Source organism: Danio rerio, chromosome 22, assembly GCF_052040795.2.
Source record: "Danio rerio strain M-AB ecotype USA chromosome 22, GRCz13ab, whole genome shotgun sequence".
Taxonomy (NCBI): domain Eukaryota; kingdom Metazoa; phylum Chordata; class Actinopteri; order Cypriniformes; family Danionidae; genus Danio; species Danio rerio.
This window is the reverse complement of record NC_141042.1, coordinates 20,912,451-20,932,096: the sequence shown is the minus strand read 5'-3', so window position 1 is coordinate 20,932,096 and position 19,646 is coordinate 20,912,451. Positions and strand designations below refer to the sequence as shown.

Below are 19,646 nucleotides of genomic sequence, written 5' to 3'. Positions count from 1 at the left end.
ATGTTAATATGTTAATAAGTCTGCAAACATGTTTCATGCTTGCTAATGAGTTGTTGTCTGTCTGTACCTAGTTGAAAATGCAAATCATTATTGCACATTACTCAGTTTGACTTTGCACATTGATCATAGAATACATTGAATGTTATGGTGTTACTTTTGTGAATAAATGCATTTCACTATTTTTGTGTTAGAAATGTATTTAGGCTAATGTACAGATTCCAAAATAGAACTAAGCTAAAATATTTAAATATAGTCCACCCAAAATGGGTTAAAGGGACAGTTCACCCAAACTGAAATTTCTGTCATCATTTACTCATCCTTTTCTCCATACCTGCTTGACTTGATCTGTTGAACATCAAGGAAGATATTTTAAAAGAAAGCTGGAAGTCATTGATTTCCTTAGTGCTTGTTTTTCCTTCTGTTGATGAGAATGGTTACAGTGTTTCAGCTTTCTTCAAAATATCTTTGAAGCAGAGGAAAGACACTCGTAAATATTTCAAACGACACAAGGGTGTGTAAATGCTGAGTTTTTATTTTTGGGTGAAACTCAATTTTTATTTGTTCGAAATCTGTTTGAGTAGCTTTCTTTTTTTGAACAAAAAAAATATATATATATTTTTTTAATGCTGGTAACTTAATAAAAAAATCACCATTCAGGTTCTTTTAAATACTTTAAAAATGATCGGAAAATGTGAAGAAAGATTCATTTGTCAAAAAAATGTTGTGTAATCAGAATAAATCACTTTTATGTTTCTATACAAAGGCCTGGATCTAGAGCACAAATGCAAACTGAAATGAACATTCCATCTCTTGCGTCGCGCACACACACCAGCAACAACATTAATAGAAATGTTGCAAAAAAAAGAAAAAGATTCTACAAAAACCATACCTAAAGCACAAAAATCAACACTGAACATGTATGTTGTTTACTCACACATGTCTGCATGGGGTTTCTATATATACATATATAATCAATCATTTTAATCATGACGGAATTTATCTAGAATAATGCAGAGATTCCAAAATAGAACTAACTCTAAAATACCTACATGTGGCCCACCCTGCTATTTAGTTAAAGAGACAGTTCATAATTGAAAAATCTGTCATTATTTACTCACCCTTTGCTATAATACAAAATTGCAATGAATTTTGGAATCTTAAAATATATAATCCTGTGTATAATTAAAAAAAATATCTAATTTGTGTAAAAAATAAATACATTTTAAAAAAGAAAGTCAGGAAAAAAAATAGCATAACATGCAAGTTGAAAAGTAACTGTGAAAAAAGATAAATAGTTTATCATATAAAACTGTCTAGCTATGGGCTAATTAAGGGTTAATATAATAGGTTTTGTCAATTTCTCATCACATGCGTCTTTGCAATTCTCCTGTCACATTCAGGTCCCTTGTACTAAAAATTTTGGTAAATTGCTATTTGTATAACAATCATTTTACTACAAATACTCAAAGGATCATAAAAGTCAATGGATCCCAACATTTTTCAGATTATCTTATTTTTAATTTCAAAAGAAGAAAAAAAATCTCTTAACAGGTATGTGGAAGGGTTTGTAAATGATACAGAATTTTCATTTTTGGGTGATCAATCCCTTAAAAAGTATTTTTTTTTTTTTTTTTTTTAGTAAACCATGATTTTTAAAAAAGTGTAAACCAGTATAACATTGTACTTTGTACTGTTTTACTTGTGCAATCTTTAGTTCTTTTTAATGTTTTGTTAGACTCCATTCACAATCCCCAATATGGGGAACCCTGAGATTTGAGCTACTTTAAATGACAATGTTCTTTTCACTTCTGAATAACATGTGTACACGATTTCACGTCAATAGAAATCAACGCTATTTTTAAGCCTATTTGAAGAGGCATCTTGCTTTCTTGTCCATACAAAATGTTGTCATGGCAACCATGGTTTCCGCCAAAATGCCCCTTACAAAAACGACATTCTCCTTCTGAAATCCTCAAAAGAAAGCCCCTCAGAACCTGCACACACATATTCACAAACAGTCCCACGGTGATTCGTGTGGGATTACTGTATCAAATATGATAGCACAAAACTGTAGTGCAAAATACATTTATTTAAATCAAGAAAACGTAATCTTAATGGTGTGAAGAACAACTAAAATCTTTATTTTTACAACGCACCTATGCTAATTTAGACACGATGATGTTTTGTACACGACAAAGCTAACGCACAACAGAAGCCTTCAACATTCACTGAAAGTGAAAGACTTGTATGAGTAAAACATTTAGTCAAATAAGAAGCACAGCAAATCTTTGCAACTTAAAAAGCAAAACAGTGCATCGTATTGTTATCATGTGGTTTATGGTTACCCGACTACCGCGGGCTTTGTCTCGTTAAGTCAACCCTAATCGGGCATAATGTCTTTCATTTGTCTCATTGAAGGGGGAGGGGAGTGAAAGTATAGAGGAAGAGAGGGGGATTTAACATTCACAAAAAAGGCGACACCAACAGAGAATGCGAGATGGAGAAAAACGAGTAAGTAGAACTGATTTAACTAAATAAACGTATTAAATTGCGACCCGCGTTAGCGTTTATCGTCTACTAGCAACGCGTTAGCATTTGATAATGCGAGTCTCCGTTTTGCCGGGGCTAACGTTAACGTTACTAGTTGGCGCAGCGATGGTTTTAAAGAAAGAAAACGTGTATAGCGTTTCATAATTATTATTACGCGACAACAAAGCGGCTACTTGTGTATAAGAGATAAGATGGAGTCTTTGCCGGCGTTTTTACGTCTTAAGATGTAAATGGCAGCAGATATCGCTAAGTAAACTGTTTATTTAACGTTGTTTTGCTGGACCAGGTGCAGCATCTGTTTTCATCCCGTCATTTTAGGGCACCATGTTAAGCTTATAGTTAGCGCACAATGCGAGCTAGTTTTTAGTGATATTTCATTCAATGCATCGCTAAAGTATTTGTGCAAGAATGTCTTCGGTTTACTGGTAATGCATTATTTGTTTACATCTGCATTCTAGAGATGCTGCAGCATTGTCTGCAACGAAAATACGCATAGATTTTAATCTATGAATGCCTTTGCAGGTTTATGGCATCTGTACAATGCACACGGCATAAGTGTAGACTATTTTGCAAGCGGAGGAATCTTTCATTGAGCAGAAGAGCACAAATAAGTGATGAGCCGGCGGAATCTTTTGGAAAGGACATTATTTAACATGGTTACTTTTGTAGGTGCTCCCTAATTTTAAACATGCTAAATTATAACAATGTCAAGATATGAAACTGTGTAGGGCTGAAAGTAGGATTGTTTTGAGTGAAGATGGAATAGCCATGTGTGTTATGTTAGGCAGTGAGTACAGACTGTCATGTAAAAGTAGGCCCAGCTGTGGATAGGATTTTTGTTTGCTTTATTTTAGGAGGGGGTTGGGATGCCCTGTCAGTTGAGGATGAATCCCATATAAATTAAACTGGCTTTTTTTGTTCAATCTCGATTTTTACGTTAGTTTTGGGTGCACAAAATGTATGTAAAAGAATCCATAAAGAACAGAAGAATCACCTGTGTGAGGTGCTAGTTATAGAAAAAGGATGATTGATTTTTCTTGGAAGGAACAAAGAATTATTGCAATAAATGCCAAGAGTGATGGAAAGCCATATTTATCTGTTAAAAGTTTTGGTAATTTGTTTAAAGAGGTTTCATTAATTACCCAGAATTTGTTTAGTTTTTTTGCATTGTAATTCTGTCTCCCAAATATTAGGATAAATGTGTGAAATAAATGAAGTTTTTCCCGAGTAATAGTTTGTTTGACAAAACAATACGTTTGGTTTGGAAATACTCACACTTCTCAGTTCCATAGGTTTTATTGTAGTATATCTGTTAAGGGTATGTTAACAGGACAAAAATGTAGTTTGTGCAATGCAGTTTTGATAAGTTGTGCTCAGATGACAGATGTTTTTTGGTGTTGTGAATAATCTCTATTTACATTCCCTCGAAAATGACTGGCAAGACTAATTATGCATGCCAGGCCAGTAGATGGCAAAGTCACTTTGCCTACACACATGCATTTTGAAATTACTGTATTGACCTTATTTTTCAATGCGGAAGTGCGCTCGTTTTCGCGACATCCGATTTAATTTTCGATGGGAGAAATGACTAAGAATAATAAACGGTCAAACAACTTGCTCCACAAGCAAGTGTGTTTATGGCTATACATTAAAAAATAGAATAATAGATAAGAAAATATCAGTTTGCAACATCAAGCAGCATACCAAGCTGTTTTTAACGTCTAAAAATGAATTGAAGTCAATAGGACCAGAAGTATCAAGTCAAAAAGATTCCAATGGCTGTGCTCTCTCGTACGTCAAGAATAAGGTGAAAATATACATCAAGTACTGCTAATGTCTTTAATTGACTGAACATTTCATAGGCATATGTAATACAGCACTGTTCTGACAAAAATAACGTCATAGTTTACAGAGAGACAATCACAGTAGTTTAAAAACTTTGAGATGATTTAAAACATTGTGTTTTCAGTTCCACCACATGCCATTGCCATGTAAATAAACATCAAAGTGCAAAAGGGTTCCATTCAGTTGAAAACTTTAGCAAAATGGCCCTTAAATTGATATATGATGGTCAAAATTTCAGAGGATTCTTGATTAATCGGTTATCTCTGTTGATAATTATTTTTTTTTTTTGGAGGCTTTATTAACATTTCTGATTGCTCAACATCGTTATCTTATTCTATTGTTTCATGGCATGTTGAGAACCGTTATTAATGATTTATTTGGAGCCTTTCTTCATTGGTTTGTCAACTGTTAAATCATATCTGATGGTCTGAATTTTACCAATTTTCCATCGATTCCTCACCACCGACATGTCACAAATAGGCATGACTGTTCTTTTTTTAGCAGAGGTGAGGAAGAGGAGGAAGAACAGAGGCGGGAAAGGGGGGAGGCAGGTCGTTTGTATAGTTTATGGTATTGTATTACTTGATTAAATAACCTCTATGTTGTTATATGTTTGCACGCCTTGAAAAGCTTGAAGAACCATCGACTAAATCCAGAAAGACAAAAAAGAAAAAGTTTGTGCATGAACTTAAAGCACGAAATGCTCATGGTATCATCATACAGAATATTCAGTGAACTCATCTTTGCATCACACTTGTGTCAACATTTACTAGAGTATCTCTGCAAGGGTTTCATTCAGATGCAAAAGAGCAACTGCTCAGGGAAGAATGGCAGTGAGAACTAGAGAAACAGTATCGCCATTATTTCAAACTATGGACAGTCTAGCGAAACAAATGCAAACATTTGGCAGAGCAGATTGACAAGGACAGCTTACAGAGCTTCAAAGGATACATTGAAAACCCTAGACATTGTATTCATATGTTCAGGATTGTATTCATATGTTCACAGCACTTATGAGAAAGTTCCTTGAGTTTAGAGCATGTTTAGAGCAACTTTTTTATGACGAGCCAAAAATCAAACTTGGTTGAGACTAGTAGGCCGAATGCAAGTTCAGTGGTCATGGGTAATTTCCTAATTTATTTAATATTTAAAAATCACTAGAAAACATTGCTTTATATTAACTAATACAGTATTATTTATACATTTTATAATAAACATATTACAGTAAAAACCAAACAATCTCATTTATAACAGAATTACATTCGTTTTTGCTTGGATTTGCTCGCTAATGTCTTCTGTGTCTGTCGAGTGAAAGTATTTTTATTTCAGTTAGCTTTTTTGTAGCTCAGCAATAAATAAAAAGAGGTTACATCAAATTATAAATGACGATCTCTTTTAAAAGGTGATCGCTCCAACACTTTCCATCGGGATGGTGGACAAAATCAAAGCTTACAATGTGCCCTACTTTGGGTATATCTCTAAATTTTTAAATAAACATTTTAATTTAAGTTTTTAATGATTATAAACAACTTTAATGAATCGGTATTTATTTTATAAACAAGAGCTCTTTCATTAATACTTTAACCAGTCAGTTCATGTGCTTTTTAAATATTAAAATCACGTTTTAAATGTGATTTTAATGTTGTCATTGTTGGTGTTAATGACAAAGTGGTCTAGTTTTCTCACTTTTCGTGGTCTAATAACATTGTCATGTTGTCATCACAGGCTTGATCTATCAAAATCCGTTTCAAGTTAGGCATTGCATGCCATTGTTTGTGTATTTTGTGTGTTAATCTCCGTATGCAACTACAAAATCACCATAACCCATTCTCTTACCAAATGTTGGATTTATCCAGTCTTTGAGATGTCCTATTTTGCTCCCCCTTCCTCAGCCCCACAGGAAAGAAGTTCCGGAGCAAGCCTCAATTGGCTCGTTACCTTGGCAACTCCATGGATCTCAGCTCTTTTGATTTCCGTACTGGGAAGATGCTCATGAGCAAACTGAATAAGAACAGACAGAGACCCAGATACGACAACAACAGCCAGTCAAAGGTGAGATGACGTGGATCAGCTCGGGCCTCTGAAAAATGCTTTTATTTGCTCAATTTGTGTTGTATTTGCAAAACATTTGTTTATATTTATTTATGTGCCAGATTTATAGCAGCAGTTAGGTAAAGGTTTTAAGGTTGCATCTACATTAATCTGCATACATTTGAAAAAAAATTAGTTGAGAAATCAATTTCGGAATTTTCAAAATGCACTACTCTTCCTTGTTAAATCAGTTTTCTGTTTTTGGTTTAATTTTTAACAGCAGGTAGCACTGTTTGTAGTTTTAACAACTATGCTTGCATCCACTCCCCTACAAAATAACACTTGATTCTAATGTAATTATTAATAAAGCTTGGAAATTTTTTAACAAATTACAAGAGTTGACTTGCATGAGCCAAACGCACAATGGACTATATTCACAGCGAGTGTATTCCAGCCAATGATGAACTTCTGGTAAAAGCATTATGTGACTATTTTCAATTTCATAAGGTTCCTTTTACTGCATCGATGTTGTGATGTAGTTTAAATATAAATAGTTAAATAGGCTAAAGCTATCATTTGATTGTTAAAGCGTAAAAAGAGAGAAAAGACCATTTAAACAGGCGCTGTTATAGTAGCAAGTTGGTGCAGAAATTCCATTGAAAATACTGGGGTAAAATTAATTTCCAAATTTGAAAGACATTGCATCAGATCTTGAACGCATTAATTTTGACAATTAACCAGAAGCCCTGTGGCTGGCTGACTGAAATTAAAAGTCCATGTGCCCATTCTTCTTGTGAGCATTTAAATGTATGGGTAAAAATTTGTGTAGAGCACCAATCGCTGTTCAAAACTAAGCTTGGAATCGATTCAAGAGAGAATATCGATACATTTTAAACATCTTAAAATCGTTGTATATAAATTACAAAAAAAAAAAATTTGGATATCACACACTTTAAAACAGAAACTGGTTTTTAAAAGTTCTCAGGTTCCCAAATGGCTGTTGCTGTGTAAATAAACAGCTAAAAACATTTAGTTTTAACTGGTATTGAAGAACCCAGAGCATTGCCAAAACATAAAAATGTTGCATTTCTAAATGTATCCAGATTAGTGTAGACATAACATAGACCAGGGGTGCTATTTCCTGTTCCTAGAGATCTAACTTCCAGCAGAGCTCCAACCCTGGTCAAACACAACTAAACTAGCAAAGTAGGATCTAATGGAGCACTTGGTAATCCAAGACGGGTAAGTTTGATCAGGGTTCCAGCTGAACTCATGCAGCAAGGTCGAACTCCAGGAACAGGATTGTGCACCCCTGATAAAAACAGTGTAGACGGAATGACCCCTGCTTAGCTATTGAAGAATATATTTAACAAGAGTTCAGACTTAGATATTGCTTGACGCTATTAGCAGGTTTGGCATGCTGTCTCTGAAGAGAACCCTGAGCTCGGAGATAATTGAGCCCAGGGCTCCTGCCTAGTCAGTAAGCATATGAGGTGGTCCAAGATCAGGTAGGTCTCGAGAGCTCCTCCAGGTAAAGGAAGGAAAAGGAGGAGATGGGGTGGAAGTAAGGATTCTTCCAAATCGAAGGTAAGGTAGTAGGGCAAAATCAGTCGATTGAAAGCTTGAATCAATCTAATTGGATTATTGCTGATTATGGATGAGAGGCCAGCCGTGATCAATCATATCATATGCTCCTCTCAAAACTAGTTTGTAAAACTTCACTTAAAACCAATTAAAGCAATTTCAGTCAAGTTCTGCTGGTCAAGCTGGTTTACCTGCAACAACAGTCAGTAACATATCAGTGATTCCCATCTTAAACCAGTTTTTTATCAGTGCATTTAAGTGTCTTTTGTCTCTTTACAGGGCAAACCCGACTTAAATACATCCCTCCCAGTACGACAGACGGCCTCCATCTTCAAACAACCCGTTACAAAAGTTACAAACCACCCCAGCAATAAAGTTAAAACAGACCCACAAAAGGCTATTGACCAGCCCCGACAGGTAACACTCATCAAAATGCTTGTTTAAACATACTGTTATTGGTTTGTCATAGTGACGTGATGCTATCGCCATTTTCATCGACAGCTCTTTTGGGAGAAGAAGTTGAGTGGCCTCAATGCCTTTGACATAGCAGAAGAGTTGGTCAAAACAATGGATCTCCCCAAAGGCTTACAAGGTATGTCTGGACAAGATCACAACGAGAATCAAAGAGCGTTTATTTTAACCATAAATAAATAAAATTCTCTGAGTTTGTGGAAAAAAGAAAAAAGGTTTATTTAATAGCAAGCCAGAGCACACAAACAACAGCAGAAAAAAGACGAGACGCAAACATGAATGGTATTTATACTCAGGAATTTGTGCACTAACACAAAACAGGTGAACACAATCAGGGCCAGGCCTTAAAACAACTAGAGACGATTAGCTTTCAAAATAAAAGTCAATGTGGATATATCAAAATAAAAGCATAGCATTAAAAACATACCTTTAGCTTAGTTATAACATGCTGTGGACTACAAACCTCCAGCTGTTGCCATGATTTCAAAATGCAGATGGTGTAAACTTCACTTTAATATAATTCAGTTAAGTTTAATTTAATCAATTAAAACCATATTAGGCTTCAAACTAGATCATAATCTCTTTAGATTAATAGCTTTAGTGTCCTCCTAGACTTCAGTACATGGCACCAGGTAAATACCATTGGGGCTTCCCTGCCTATGTAACCTGGTAAGAGATAGAACAATGCAGTCCACTGTAGCACATCCTAGTGTTGTGTGTAAAAGTGTTTTCACAATATTGAAATTTTTAAAACCTTCATTTATCGCTAACATTTAAGCACCACTGAGCGCATTCTTAAACACAGCTGATATGCCATAGTATTCACCAGTGCTCAACAGAAATGACTGTGATTGGCCGTGAAGGTCATCACTCCACTGCTCTGCACTTGTGCAAAAGTGCAAAAGGAAGATTGAAAGATAGGGCTAAAGATCCAGAAGAAGAGCGAAAAAAAGACCAAACGAGCCAAAGGAACAGCGAAAAAAGCAGAGGAGCAAAAGGAAGAGCAAAAAAAGAGCAAAAGGAAAAGCAAAAGTGCAATAGGAAGAGCGAAAAAAGAGCAAAAGGAAGAGCGACAAAAGAGCAAAAGGAAGAGCGAAGACAGAGCAAATGAGCATAAGAAAGAGCAAAAGGAAGAGCAACAAAAGAGCAAAAGGAAGAGCGAAAAAGAGCAAAAGGAAGAGTGACAAAAGAGCAAAAGGAAGAGCGAAGACAGAGCAAATGAGCATAAGAAAGAGACAAAAAAGAGCAAAAGGAAGAGCGACAAAAGAGCAAAAGGAAGAGCGAAGACAGAGCCAATGAGCATAAGAAAGAGACAAAAAAGAGCAAAAGGAAGAGCGACAAAAGAGCAAAAGGAAGAGCGAAGAAAAAGCAAATGAGCATAAGAAAGAGCCAAAAAAGAACAAAAGAGCAAAAGGAAGAGCAACAAAAGAGCAAAAGGAAGAGCGACAAAAGAGCAAAAGGAAGAGCGAAGAAAGAGCAAATGAGCATAAGAAAGAGACAAAACAGAACAAAAGGAAGAGCAACAAAAGAGCAAAAGGAAGAGCGAAAAATTGCTAAAGGAAGAGCCAAAAAAGAACAGAAGAGCAAAAGGAAGAGCAACAAAAGAACAGAAGAGCATAAGGAAGAGCAACAAAAAGGCAAAAGGAAGAGCGACAGAGCTAAGGAGCAAAAGGAAGAGCCAAAAAAGAACAGAAGAGCAAAAGAGAGCAAAAGGAAGAGTGAAGGAAGAGCAAAAAAGAGCAAAAGGAAGGGCGAAAGAGAGCAAAAAAAAAGCATATCAAAAATGCTTTTATTTTAAGAACAAAAAAGAGGGACAAAACAGCAAAAGAAAGCAAAAGAGCAAAAGGAAGAGCGAAAGAAAGAGCAAAAGGAAGAGCGAAGAAAGAGCAAAAGGAACAGCCAAAAATAAGCAAAAGGAAAAGCAAAAAAAAAGAGCAGAAGAGCCAAAAAAAGCAAGGGAAGAGTGAGAAAAAGGAGAGCAAAAGAAATAGCAAAAGAGCTAAAGGAAGAGCAAAAAAAAGCAAAAGAAAGAGGGGAAAAAGAGCAAAGGAGCAATAGGAAGAGCAAAATAGAGCAAATTTAGTCAAAGAATCGGTTCATTAACTTGAGTTTGATAAATGGCATCTAAAATGTGTGTTTGGGAAAGAAAACGTTAGTTAACTAGTGCCATTTCTCTTAACTTAGCTAAAAATGAGGTCTGATGCCTTTTTATTTTTTTAGTATCCATTCAGAACGGACCTTCGGGTCACTCGGAAGCCGGTGAAATTATAAATTTGTGTCATTTTCTCTTCGCTAATACAGGGCTTGAAATGAACCTTTTTGCTTGGAAACACTGGTGCTCCTAACTTTAAAAGCCAAAAATTTAGTCGTACCCACCAATTATAATTACCGTTACTACAAGTTTTATACAAACATATTTATTGCATTTGAAATCAACAGTAATCAAACTAACAAGCAAAAAAATATATATGCAAGCGTGAGGAATCAAGTTCAAGTTATCAAAATCAAGTTATCACAAGAAAATAGATTTTTATAACATTACTGAGTGACCAAAGGTACATGGAGCGCTCACCGGCCCTACACACACTGCTTGACATGAATTAATCTGTTAACGATATAACTGTGCTGTTCTCACGGGTGCTGTCTGATATTGCACGGATGTTTTTGACATATACTGTACCTTATTATATGCATACGTCTTGTTAATAGCAATACCGGTCTTTTTATGAGTAGAGATGTTAGTTTACTCAGTGCAAGCCCGTTTGCTATGGATGGTGTACGTGGTGGTAAATTTGACATATAGCTGCCACTTGCACAGCGGACAGCATCTGGCGATTAAATGAAGGATTAAACAGAAGCTCTCGTGCTAGATGTGGCAAACAGTTACCTAAAAATTCCTTCCCACAGACTTTTCATAGCGGACTTGAAGCCAATGGAAGTCTTTTATCCACTCTTCGAAAAGAGATGGTGGATTAACATATAGCACAAGATCACTAGTAAGAAGTGTCATTATTTGTAACTTTAGATGCCATGGTTTTCTAAAACAAAATCTGTCAGTGTTATCTTCATTCTCATCTTCAGCGCTTTACAATTTTTTGCGGTAGTAGCTCTCTGTCATCCCAAGCCAGAAGGCATTTACTGAGTGATTGACAGCTAATATTTCAGGGCTAAAGCAGTGGGCCAATAAAAAGAGCGCGAAGGCGCAGTAAGCATAACGGACTTGGCTTTGTTTACTGCAGCAAGTTGACATGACAACTGTTTTAAACCATTCCTGAGCGCTGCGTTTTGCGTTTCAAGTGCAGAGATGCATTCTGCGTGAATGTCTCCCGAATCTGCGCATGTGGTGAACATTTTGCAGTAAAAACTGGTCGCACACAACAATTTTATGCACTCGCAAAAATGCTCCCAAATATATTTTGAGGTCGCATAGATAAAATTTTGGGCGCATATGCAACCAAAAAATACTATAAGCATGATCTTTCATAAAGTATTTCTTATCAATATAGAAAACATTTGTGCTCATGATATTTTAATACATCAGACATAATAAATAAGATTGTTCAATATTTAAAAATTTATTTCATAAGAAGAACACTATTTATTTAGATGTAATGCATCCAACCCGGCTGAAAGTTTTCCCTCTACTTAATTCAATTCAATTCATCTTTATATCTATAGTGCTATACAGTGTAGATTGTGTCAAAGCAGCTGAACATAGAAGTTCTCGTAAATTGAAACCGTGTCAGTCCAGTTTTCAGAGTTGAAGTTCAGTTTAGTGGACAAGCTTGAAACTAATTAGTTAATTTAAAAAAGAAAAACGTTTACACACTAACAAAACTGCATTTCAGGTATGAACAAGGTCAGCATGTCCAAAGATGCCAATAAAATAATTGTTTTTTTTTAATATTACACGTCACTAAAGGAGTGGGCCCTGGGTGCACAGATAAGACCCTGCTGTCAGCGATTGCCAGTGCGCTTCACACCAGCGCAGCTCCCATCACCGGTCAACTGTCCGCCGCTGTGGAGAAAAACCCAGGCGTTTGGCTCAACACAGCTCAGCCTCTTTGTAAGGCCTTTATCGTCACAGATGAGGATATCAGGTATTTCATTGAGCCACAGCATTATATTGTATATTAGGGCTGCATATTATTGAAAAACACTGATATTGCGATATTTCCTTTTTCATTTTTTTCATATACAAAGTCAGAAATATTCTAATTTTTAGCCCCGCTGTATATTTTTCCCCAATTTCTGTTTAACAGAGAGCAGATTTTTTTCAACACATTTCTAAACTTAATAGTTTTAGTAATTTATTTCTAATAACTAATTTCTTTGCCATGATGACAATAAATAATATTTGACTAGATATTTTTTAAGACACTTCTATACAGCTTAAAGTGACATTTAAAGGCTTAACTATGTTAATTAGGTTAACTAGGCAAGTTAGGGTAATTAGAAAAGTCATTGTATAACTATGGTTTGTTCTGTAGACAAAGAAACACAAATATTGCTTAAGGTGGCTAATAATATTGACCTTAAAATGGATTTTAAAAAAGTTAAAAACTGCTTTTATTCTTGTTGAAATAAAACAAAAAAAAAATTTTCGTGAAGAAAAAATGTTCTAGAAAATACTGTGAAAAAATGTCTTGCTCTGTTAAACATTATTTGGGAAATATTTGAAAAAAGAAAATCACAGGAGGGCTAATAATTTAGAATTTAACTGTATATATAGCACTTAAAGGCTTTTGCATCTGAACGCTTCATATTTATTTATGTATTGCGATCTGAATCCAATTACACAAGATTATCTCTATTTAGAAAGAGTTTGTAATTTTTGATTGATTTGTTTTGATTATACTGCAGAGCAGTGCATCTTTATAAAATACAAAATACAAGCATAGCTGAATACAGTGGAGCAAAGAAATGAATAAGATAACAGTGCTTTGTGGTTTTTCTGGGGAGTCGTAGTTGTTATCGCATATAAAAATTGAATTATTAAATGTAAAATAGCACTGCGTTCATCTGAAGTTGGGGCTGACACAATCGTCATAGTAGCGTCAGCCAATGAAATTGGTCAGCAATAGGCCACTGGCTGAGCTCGTGTATTTGGATATAGTGATCTGATTGGCTGACGCTTTCGTCAGCGCTTCAAATTTGAGCAAGTCCCAACTTCTGCAATGAGCAATGCTTCTGAAGTGGCGCCGACGGATCCACAATGCAGTTCTGCACCGTTTGACGTCCCACCTTTCAAAGTGAATTGGAAACATTGAAGCTGATGCCCGGTGTGAATGGGGCGTCATGTCGTTCCAAACCCCAGAGACCTTCTTTTGTCTTTAGAACACTAATTAAGATATTTTAGGTGAAATCTGAGACTCCCTCATCCTCTATAGGAAGCAAGGGCCCAGAAAAGTATTAAAAGCATCCTCAAAACAGTCCATATGCCTCTAGTGGTTCAAACAGAATACTATCAAGCTATGAGAATACACACATAAAAGATAAATAATGACTTTATTCAATAGTTTTTATCTCCTCAGTGTCAGTATATTGTGCACATTAAAGAGAGACCCACACACAGCTTTTTTTTTTTTGTTTAAAACAAAGCACAGAAGCATCAAAGGTATACATCAGCAGGCGCCCAAGCACAACACATGAACGAGCACTCTATACTGACAGTGATGAGAAGAAACTTGAATAAACAGGATGTCTACGGGGTCTTAAAAACTATCAAAAGTTGATAAATCAATTTAGAGAAATGTAAAGCCCTTACAAATTGTTAAAGTCTTAAAGGGTCACAAACACCAAAACACATGTTTTGAGATGTTGACAGTCATATATATGTCCCACACTGCTAAAAACACTATTAGGACACATATATTTCACAAAAACTTGAAATTTTTTTGTTTTTGCGTTATTTCAGTATTTCGAGCAAATTCGTTCTTCCAGTTTGAAAAGAAATTTAGAAGCTTCATCAAAGCGATTAGGTCCTTGTGTGAATTCCAGCATGGACACTTGCTTTCTGGACCTGCGGGTACAACGTGATGTCATTGAGTTTTCAGTATTAATTCAAGAAATAGACTTGGTTCGAACCAATCAGCACGCTCTATTGTGAATGAGGCGCAACTTCATTAATATGCATGATAGCTTCAAAGACTGTTTTTACCTGTTCCAATGTTCAGACGGCAGAGAAACGCCACGTTGTGTTGCCAACCATAAATAAAACAAGTGAAAGCTGAAGAACTGTTTGGAGACATGGGTCGTCAGTGTTGTGTTTATAAGTGTGCTGCAACGAAGGTTTTGTTTTCATTTCTCCGCTATGAGATTGCAGCTGGACTCACGTGTGGATTACAGTGATCTGCTAACACGCGAATAATGTTTTAGTTTAAGTTTACTTTCTTGCAATCAGTAATTAGTAAACATACTGCAAGTTAAAATGTCGTTAATGTTACCGGTTATGATCAATTTTTACAAAGAGTCTTAAAAGGTATTAAATTTTACTCTGATGCCTGTAAATATCCTGATAAAGGCATTTATTTTTTATATACAAAAGTATTCAAGTAGCTTGATTAATATTTTGATTGAACGGCTGAAGGCATATGGTCTGTTTTGAGGAAGTCGGGATCATTGAATACTGTCTATGGAAGATAAGGGAAATCTCTTGATCTAAAATGTCCTAAATTTTGCAAAGGTCAAAAGATTTGGAACGTCATGAGGGTGAGAAATTTGTACAATAATTTTTATTTTTTGGTGACTCCATAACGCGTGTGTTCTGGACTGCGGCACATTGTGATGTTGATGCTGAAACTACATATTGTAAACCCTTTTTAACACAATACATACTGTGATACTGTATGATTTTATGGTCACAGAAAGCAAGAGGAGCTGGTATACAGTGTTCGGAAGCGGCTGGAGGAGGCTTTGATGGCTGACATGTTGGCTCACGTGGAGGAAACGGCAAGTGAGGGAGAAGCACTCAAACAGGAGGGGAATTGCACTGATGAGAAACAGGAAGTATAGCACAGGTAAGCAAATATGCTTTAGCTGGAGATAAAGGACACATTTACAGACTTTTCTGAAAGGAAAGAAGTTTTAAAGCATATTTTGAGTTACATATTCAGTATATTTTAAGAGGCTGTGTACAAAACTATTACAATCACTGAAACTACGTCATTGAATAGTTTTTCTCAGGAATTCTACTTTACTGAGTAGTTTAAAAATGTGTACTTTTACTTTAGTACATTTAGTACTTTTACTGAGCAAAACCTGAAGTCACTACTTTTATATACATTTTTCACAGCTTAAAACAGTGTTTCTAAAGCACGTTCCTGGAGGACCACCAACATTGCATGTTTAAGATGTCTTCTTTGTCTTTCACACCCATTACAGGTCTTTCAGTCTCTGCTAATGAGCTGATGATCTGAACCAGATGTGTTTGGTTAAAGAGACTTGGAAAATGTGCAGAGCTGGTGATCCTCCAGGACCGTGGTTGAGAAACACTGGCTTAACATATATAACATGTAACATTATAAGTGAAATAATCGGTCTCATGATTTCCTACTAATCAAATTGCGCAAAGAAAAATCAGAGAGACCGACTGCAAGACACGGATACTTTATAAGTGCAGCAAACATGAAAAGTTTGACTGTTTGGACTGTTTGTCACTGATGAGAAGATAAAAGATGCCTACTGTATGATGACTGAAATCACCAAACGGCCTTAAACTATGGAGCCAGATCAGTCTCCGAAATAATACCTTTACTAAATTGTTAATACATGCACAGCACAATTCCCATTTACAAAATCCAATTTGTAAACGCACAATTTGTAAACACACAAGTAAAAATCATATATATTTTCTGCAAATAAATTAGATCTGTGTATTTTTGAATTGGGTTTGTGTATTTACAAATCGTGTTTTGAATAAACGAACTGGATTTGAGTATTTTTAAATCGTGTTTTTGTGTATTTGTATATTTACGAATTGTGTTTTTTTACATGCATAGCACAATTCACATTTACAAAATCCAATTAGTAAATTTGTAAACACACAAGTAAAAATTATATATAGTTTCGCCCAATGAATTGGATCTATTTTTGAATTGTGTTTTAAATTTACAAATTAGGTTGGTGTATTTACGAATTGTGTTTTGAATATACGAATTGGATTTGTGTATTTTCAAATAATTTTTTTGAATTTACGAATTGGGTTTGTGTATTTTTGAGATGTTTTAAATGTACAAATTGGGTTTGTGTATTTATGAATCGTGTTTTAAATTTACTAATTGGATTTGAATATTTTTAAATTGTTTGAAATTATGAATTGAATTTGTGTATTTTTGAATCTCATTTTAAATTTACAAATTGGATTTGTGTATTTGTTAATTGTTTTGAATTTCTGAATAGGGTTGTGTATTTATGAATCATGTTTTGAATTTGCGAATTGGATTTGTGTATTTTTCCCAGAGATGGGTTGCAGCTGGAAGGGCATCTGCTGCGTAAAACGAGCTGGATAAGTTGGTGGTTCATTCTGCTGTGGTGACCCCAGATTAATAAAGGGACTAAGCCAAAAAGAAAATGAATGAATTAATTATTTGTGTATTTTTGAATAATTTTTTTAATTTACGAATTGGATTTGTGTAATTTTTAATTGTTTTGGATTTCTGAATTGGATTTGGGCAGTTTTAAATGGTTTTGAATTTACGAATTAGATTTGTGTATTCACGAAATATGTTTGGAATTGGAATTGTGTGATTTGGAATCATGTTTAAAATTTATAAATTATATTTGTGTATTTTTGAATCGTGTTTTAAATTTACGAATTGGATTTGTGTATTTTTAAATTATGTTTTGAATAGTGTTGTGGATGTACAAATTTTATTTTGACGATGTATTATTTTTAAGGGGCTGCACGGTGGTGCAGTGGTAGCAAGATCGCCTCACAGCAAGAAGGTCGCTGGTTCGAGCCTCAGCTGGGCCAGTTGGCATTTCTGTGTGGAGTTTGCATGTTCTCCCTGTGTTTGTGTGGGTTTCCTCTAGGTGCTACTGTTTTCCCCACAAGTCCAAAGACATGTGGTATAGGTGAACTGGGAAAGCTAAATTGTCTGTAGTGTATGAGTGTGAATAAGTGTGTGGTCATCCCAGTGATGGTTGCAGCTGGAAGGGCATCAGCTGCGTAAAACATATGCTAATAAGTTGGCTGTTCATTCCACTGTGGCGACCCCAGATTAATAAAGGGATTAAGCCGAAACGAAAATGAATGTATGATTATTTTTGAGACTGATCTGACTATATTAAACAGTAACTACATGCATTACAGAATGTTACGTTTTCAAACAAATGCACAAATGACATGTTCTATATGTGCTTCAGGAGTTTAGATTGCAGCGCCAACTAGTGGACACTCAGTTTGTTAGTCAGGGTTAAAATTTGTAATCTCAGATTTTCAATGTATATAAATCATTAATGGCTAATTATTTAACGTACACTTGAAAAGAAAATGGCACTGATATAAACTACATTTCTCATTTGCAGGGTATAAGATTTTCACAAATTTTCACAGCGTAATCCTCATTGCTAATGAGTAATTTTGGAAGGGCATTTTTTTCTCATATTTTGAGTACAGATTCTTTAACATTTCTTGCGCTGCATTTTTTTGAGTATGATTTTTAATTGACAGATTTTTGGTGGTACTCATTTCACCACTGATAATTAAAAAAGACATGGATCAAAATCAGAGAACGTTTTTTAGATTTCTCTCAGTTACTGGTGTTACATCGTGTAGCGATTTCTTAAAATAACTGACACACAGTTTTTTTTTTCTTGTCTTCAGTTGATTCGTAAACAACCCAAATTAAAATGTTAATGATTATACTTACTTTATTTCTGGAGAGAAATTCACAAATTTCGATTTTTAGTGTATGAATTATAATGTAGGTTTTCTTTTTTTTTTTTACAGGTATTTAGATGTGTCTGACTGACCTGTTCAAGAGTTTCCCCCAACACAACCAGATGTTCTGCTGATCAACAAAACACATTTTCATCTCCCAGATTAGCAGAATATTCATGTACTCCCATCAGTTGGGATCTCATAGAGACTGTTGGCTCCATCTTTAGGCAATCTTTTTGTTTTATTATTATTGTTCTTTTTTAATATTTTGAATGTTTTCTAAAAAAACAAAAAACAAATTGTTGTAAAGTTCAGCAGTTGAACTGCCTTCTGCATAAAATGTTTTGACTTTTTTTGTTTGTTCGTTTTTTATTTTACATTTATCGAGGAAATTTGACAATCGGGTCAAAAATACAGTCCTCCAGAACTCGTGGGTGCTAAAATTTGTCACGGCCAACCTAAACTGATCTGTTGTGACTAAAATGTTTAAAACTCTTTTTTAAAAAAGGAAAGTTAAAGGTTTCATTTTAAATATTGACTTTTAGTACACTAAAAATGACAGAATTTAGATAAAATATGGACAATCTCAACCCTTAGGTTATGGTTGGGGGTAAAAAAAAAGTTTGTAAAAAAAAATAAATAATTACCCAGAAGTTGTTTTAGTTTATATTTTACCAAAATTCTTGTGTTGGGAAAAAACTGCATTAGTGTAATAAATTCACCATAATTTACCCTTTAATTCAAGAAAGGTGAAAATCAGTATTAATACATTCAGAATAGTTTTGTGTTTTTCTCAATGCCAGTGTTTAACTGGGAAACTTGAGGTGTTGGTGAACATTAATAGTTACAAAGTGTGCAGGTATGTTTTTTTTTAAGTCAGGTTTTGTTTTCGACTCATGTCTGGTGCTTGTTAAAACTGCCTGACTTTTCTTTTTGTTTATAAGCTATTCATACTTGACATTGAATAATATTTCCACAGTCTGAACCTGAAATCAAAAATGTGAATGATGATTCATACAATGTGACACGTGATTCATTCAAGGTGATTCATGCTTCGATAACTTAACTAAACATGTTGCTGGGCGAAAAATGTTTTTATCTGTTTTGTTCATAACCCACTTCTGCACAATCACAACCATGTTTGTTCTCCACATTTCTCAAAATAAAATGTTCATGAGTTAAGTCTTGATTTCTTCTTTTTGCAATAATACGAAAGATATTAGCTGGGTCATTCTACAGAAATGTCTGTTATCTGTGACATCAGAAATATTACATTTGAACT

At 34.9% G+C, this 19,646-nt stretch overlaps 1 protein-coding gene across 5 annotated transcripts; it reads left to right on the top strand.

Moving 5' to 3' along the window:
* Positions 1-2,465: 2,465 nt before the first annotated feature.
* mbd3b (methyl-CpG binding domain protein 3b) lies at positions 2,466-19,546 on the top strand. Of its 5 annotated transcripts, none has more exons than XM_087302379.1 (8): positions 2,466-2,511; positions 4,900-4,965; positions 6,288-6,447; positions 8,290-8,427; positions 8,512-8,602; positions 12,404-12,581; positions 15,348-15,500; positions 18,434-19,546. In XM_087302379.1, exons 1-7 carry the CDS (start codon positions 2,498-2,500, stop codon positions 15,493-15,495), a joined length of 795 nt encoding a protein of 264 aa, XP_087158505.1. In that variant the 5' UTR covers positions 2,466-2,497; the 3' UTR covers positions 15,496-15,500; positions 18,434-19,546.
* The last annotated feature ends 100 nt before the right edge of the window (positions 19,547-19,646 follow it).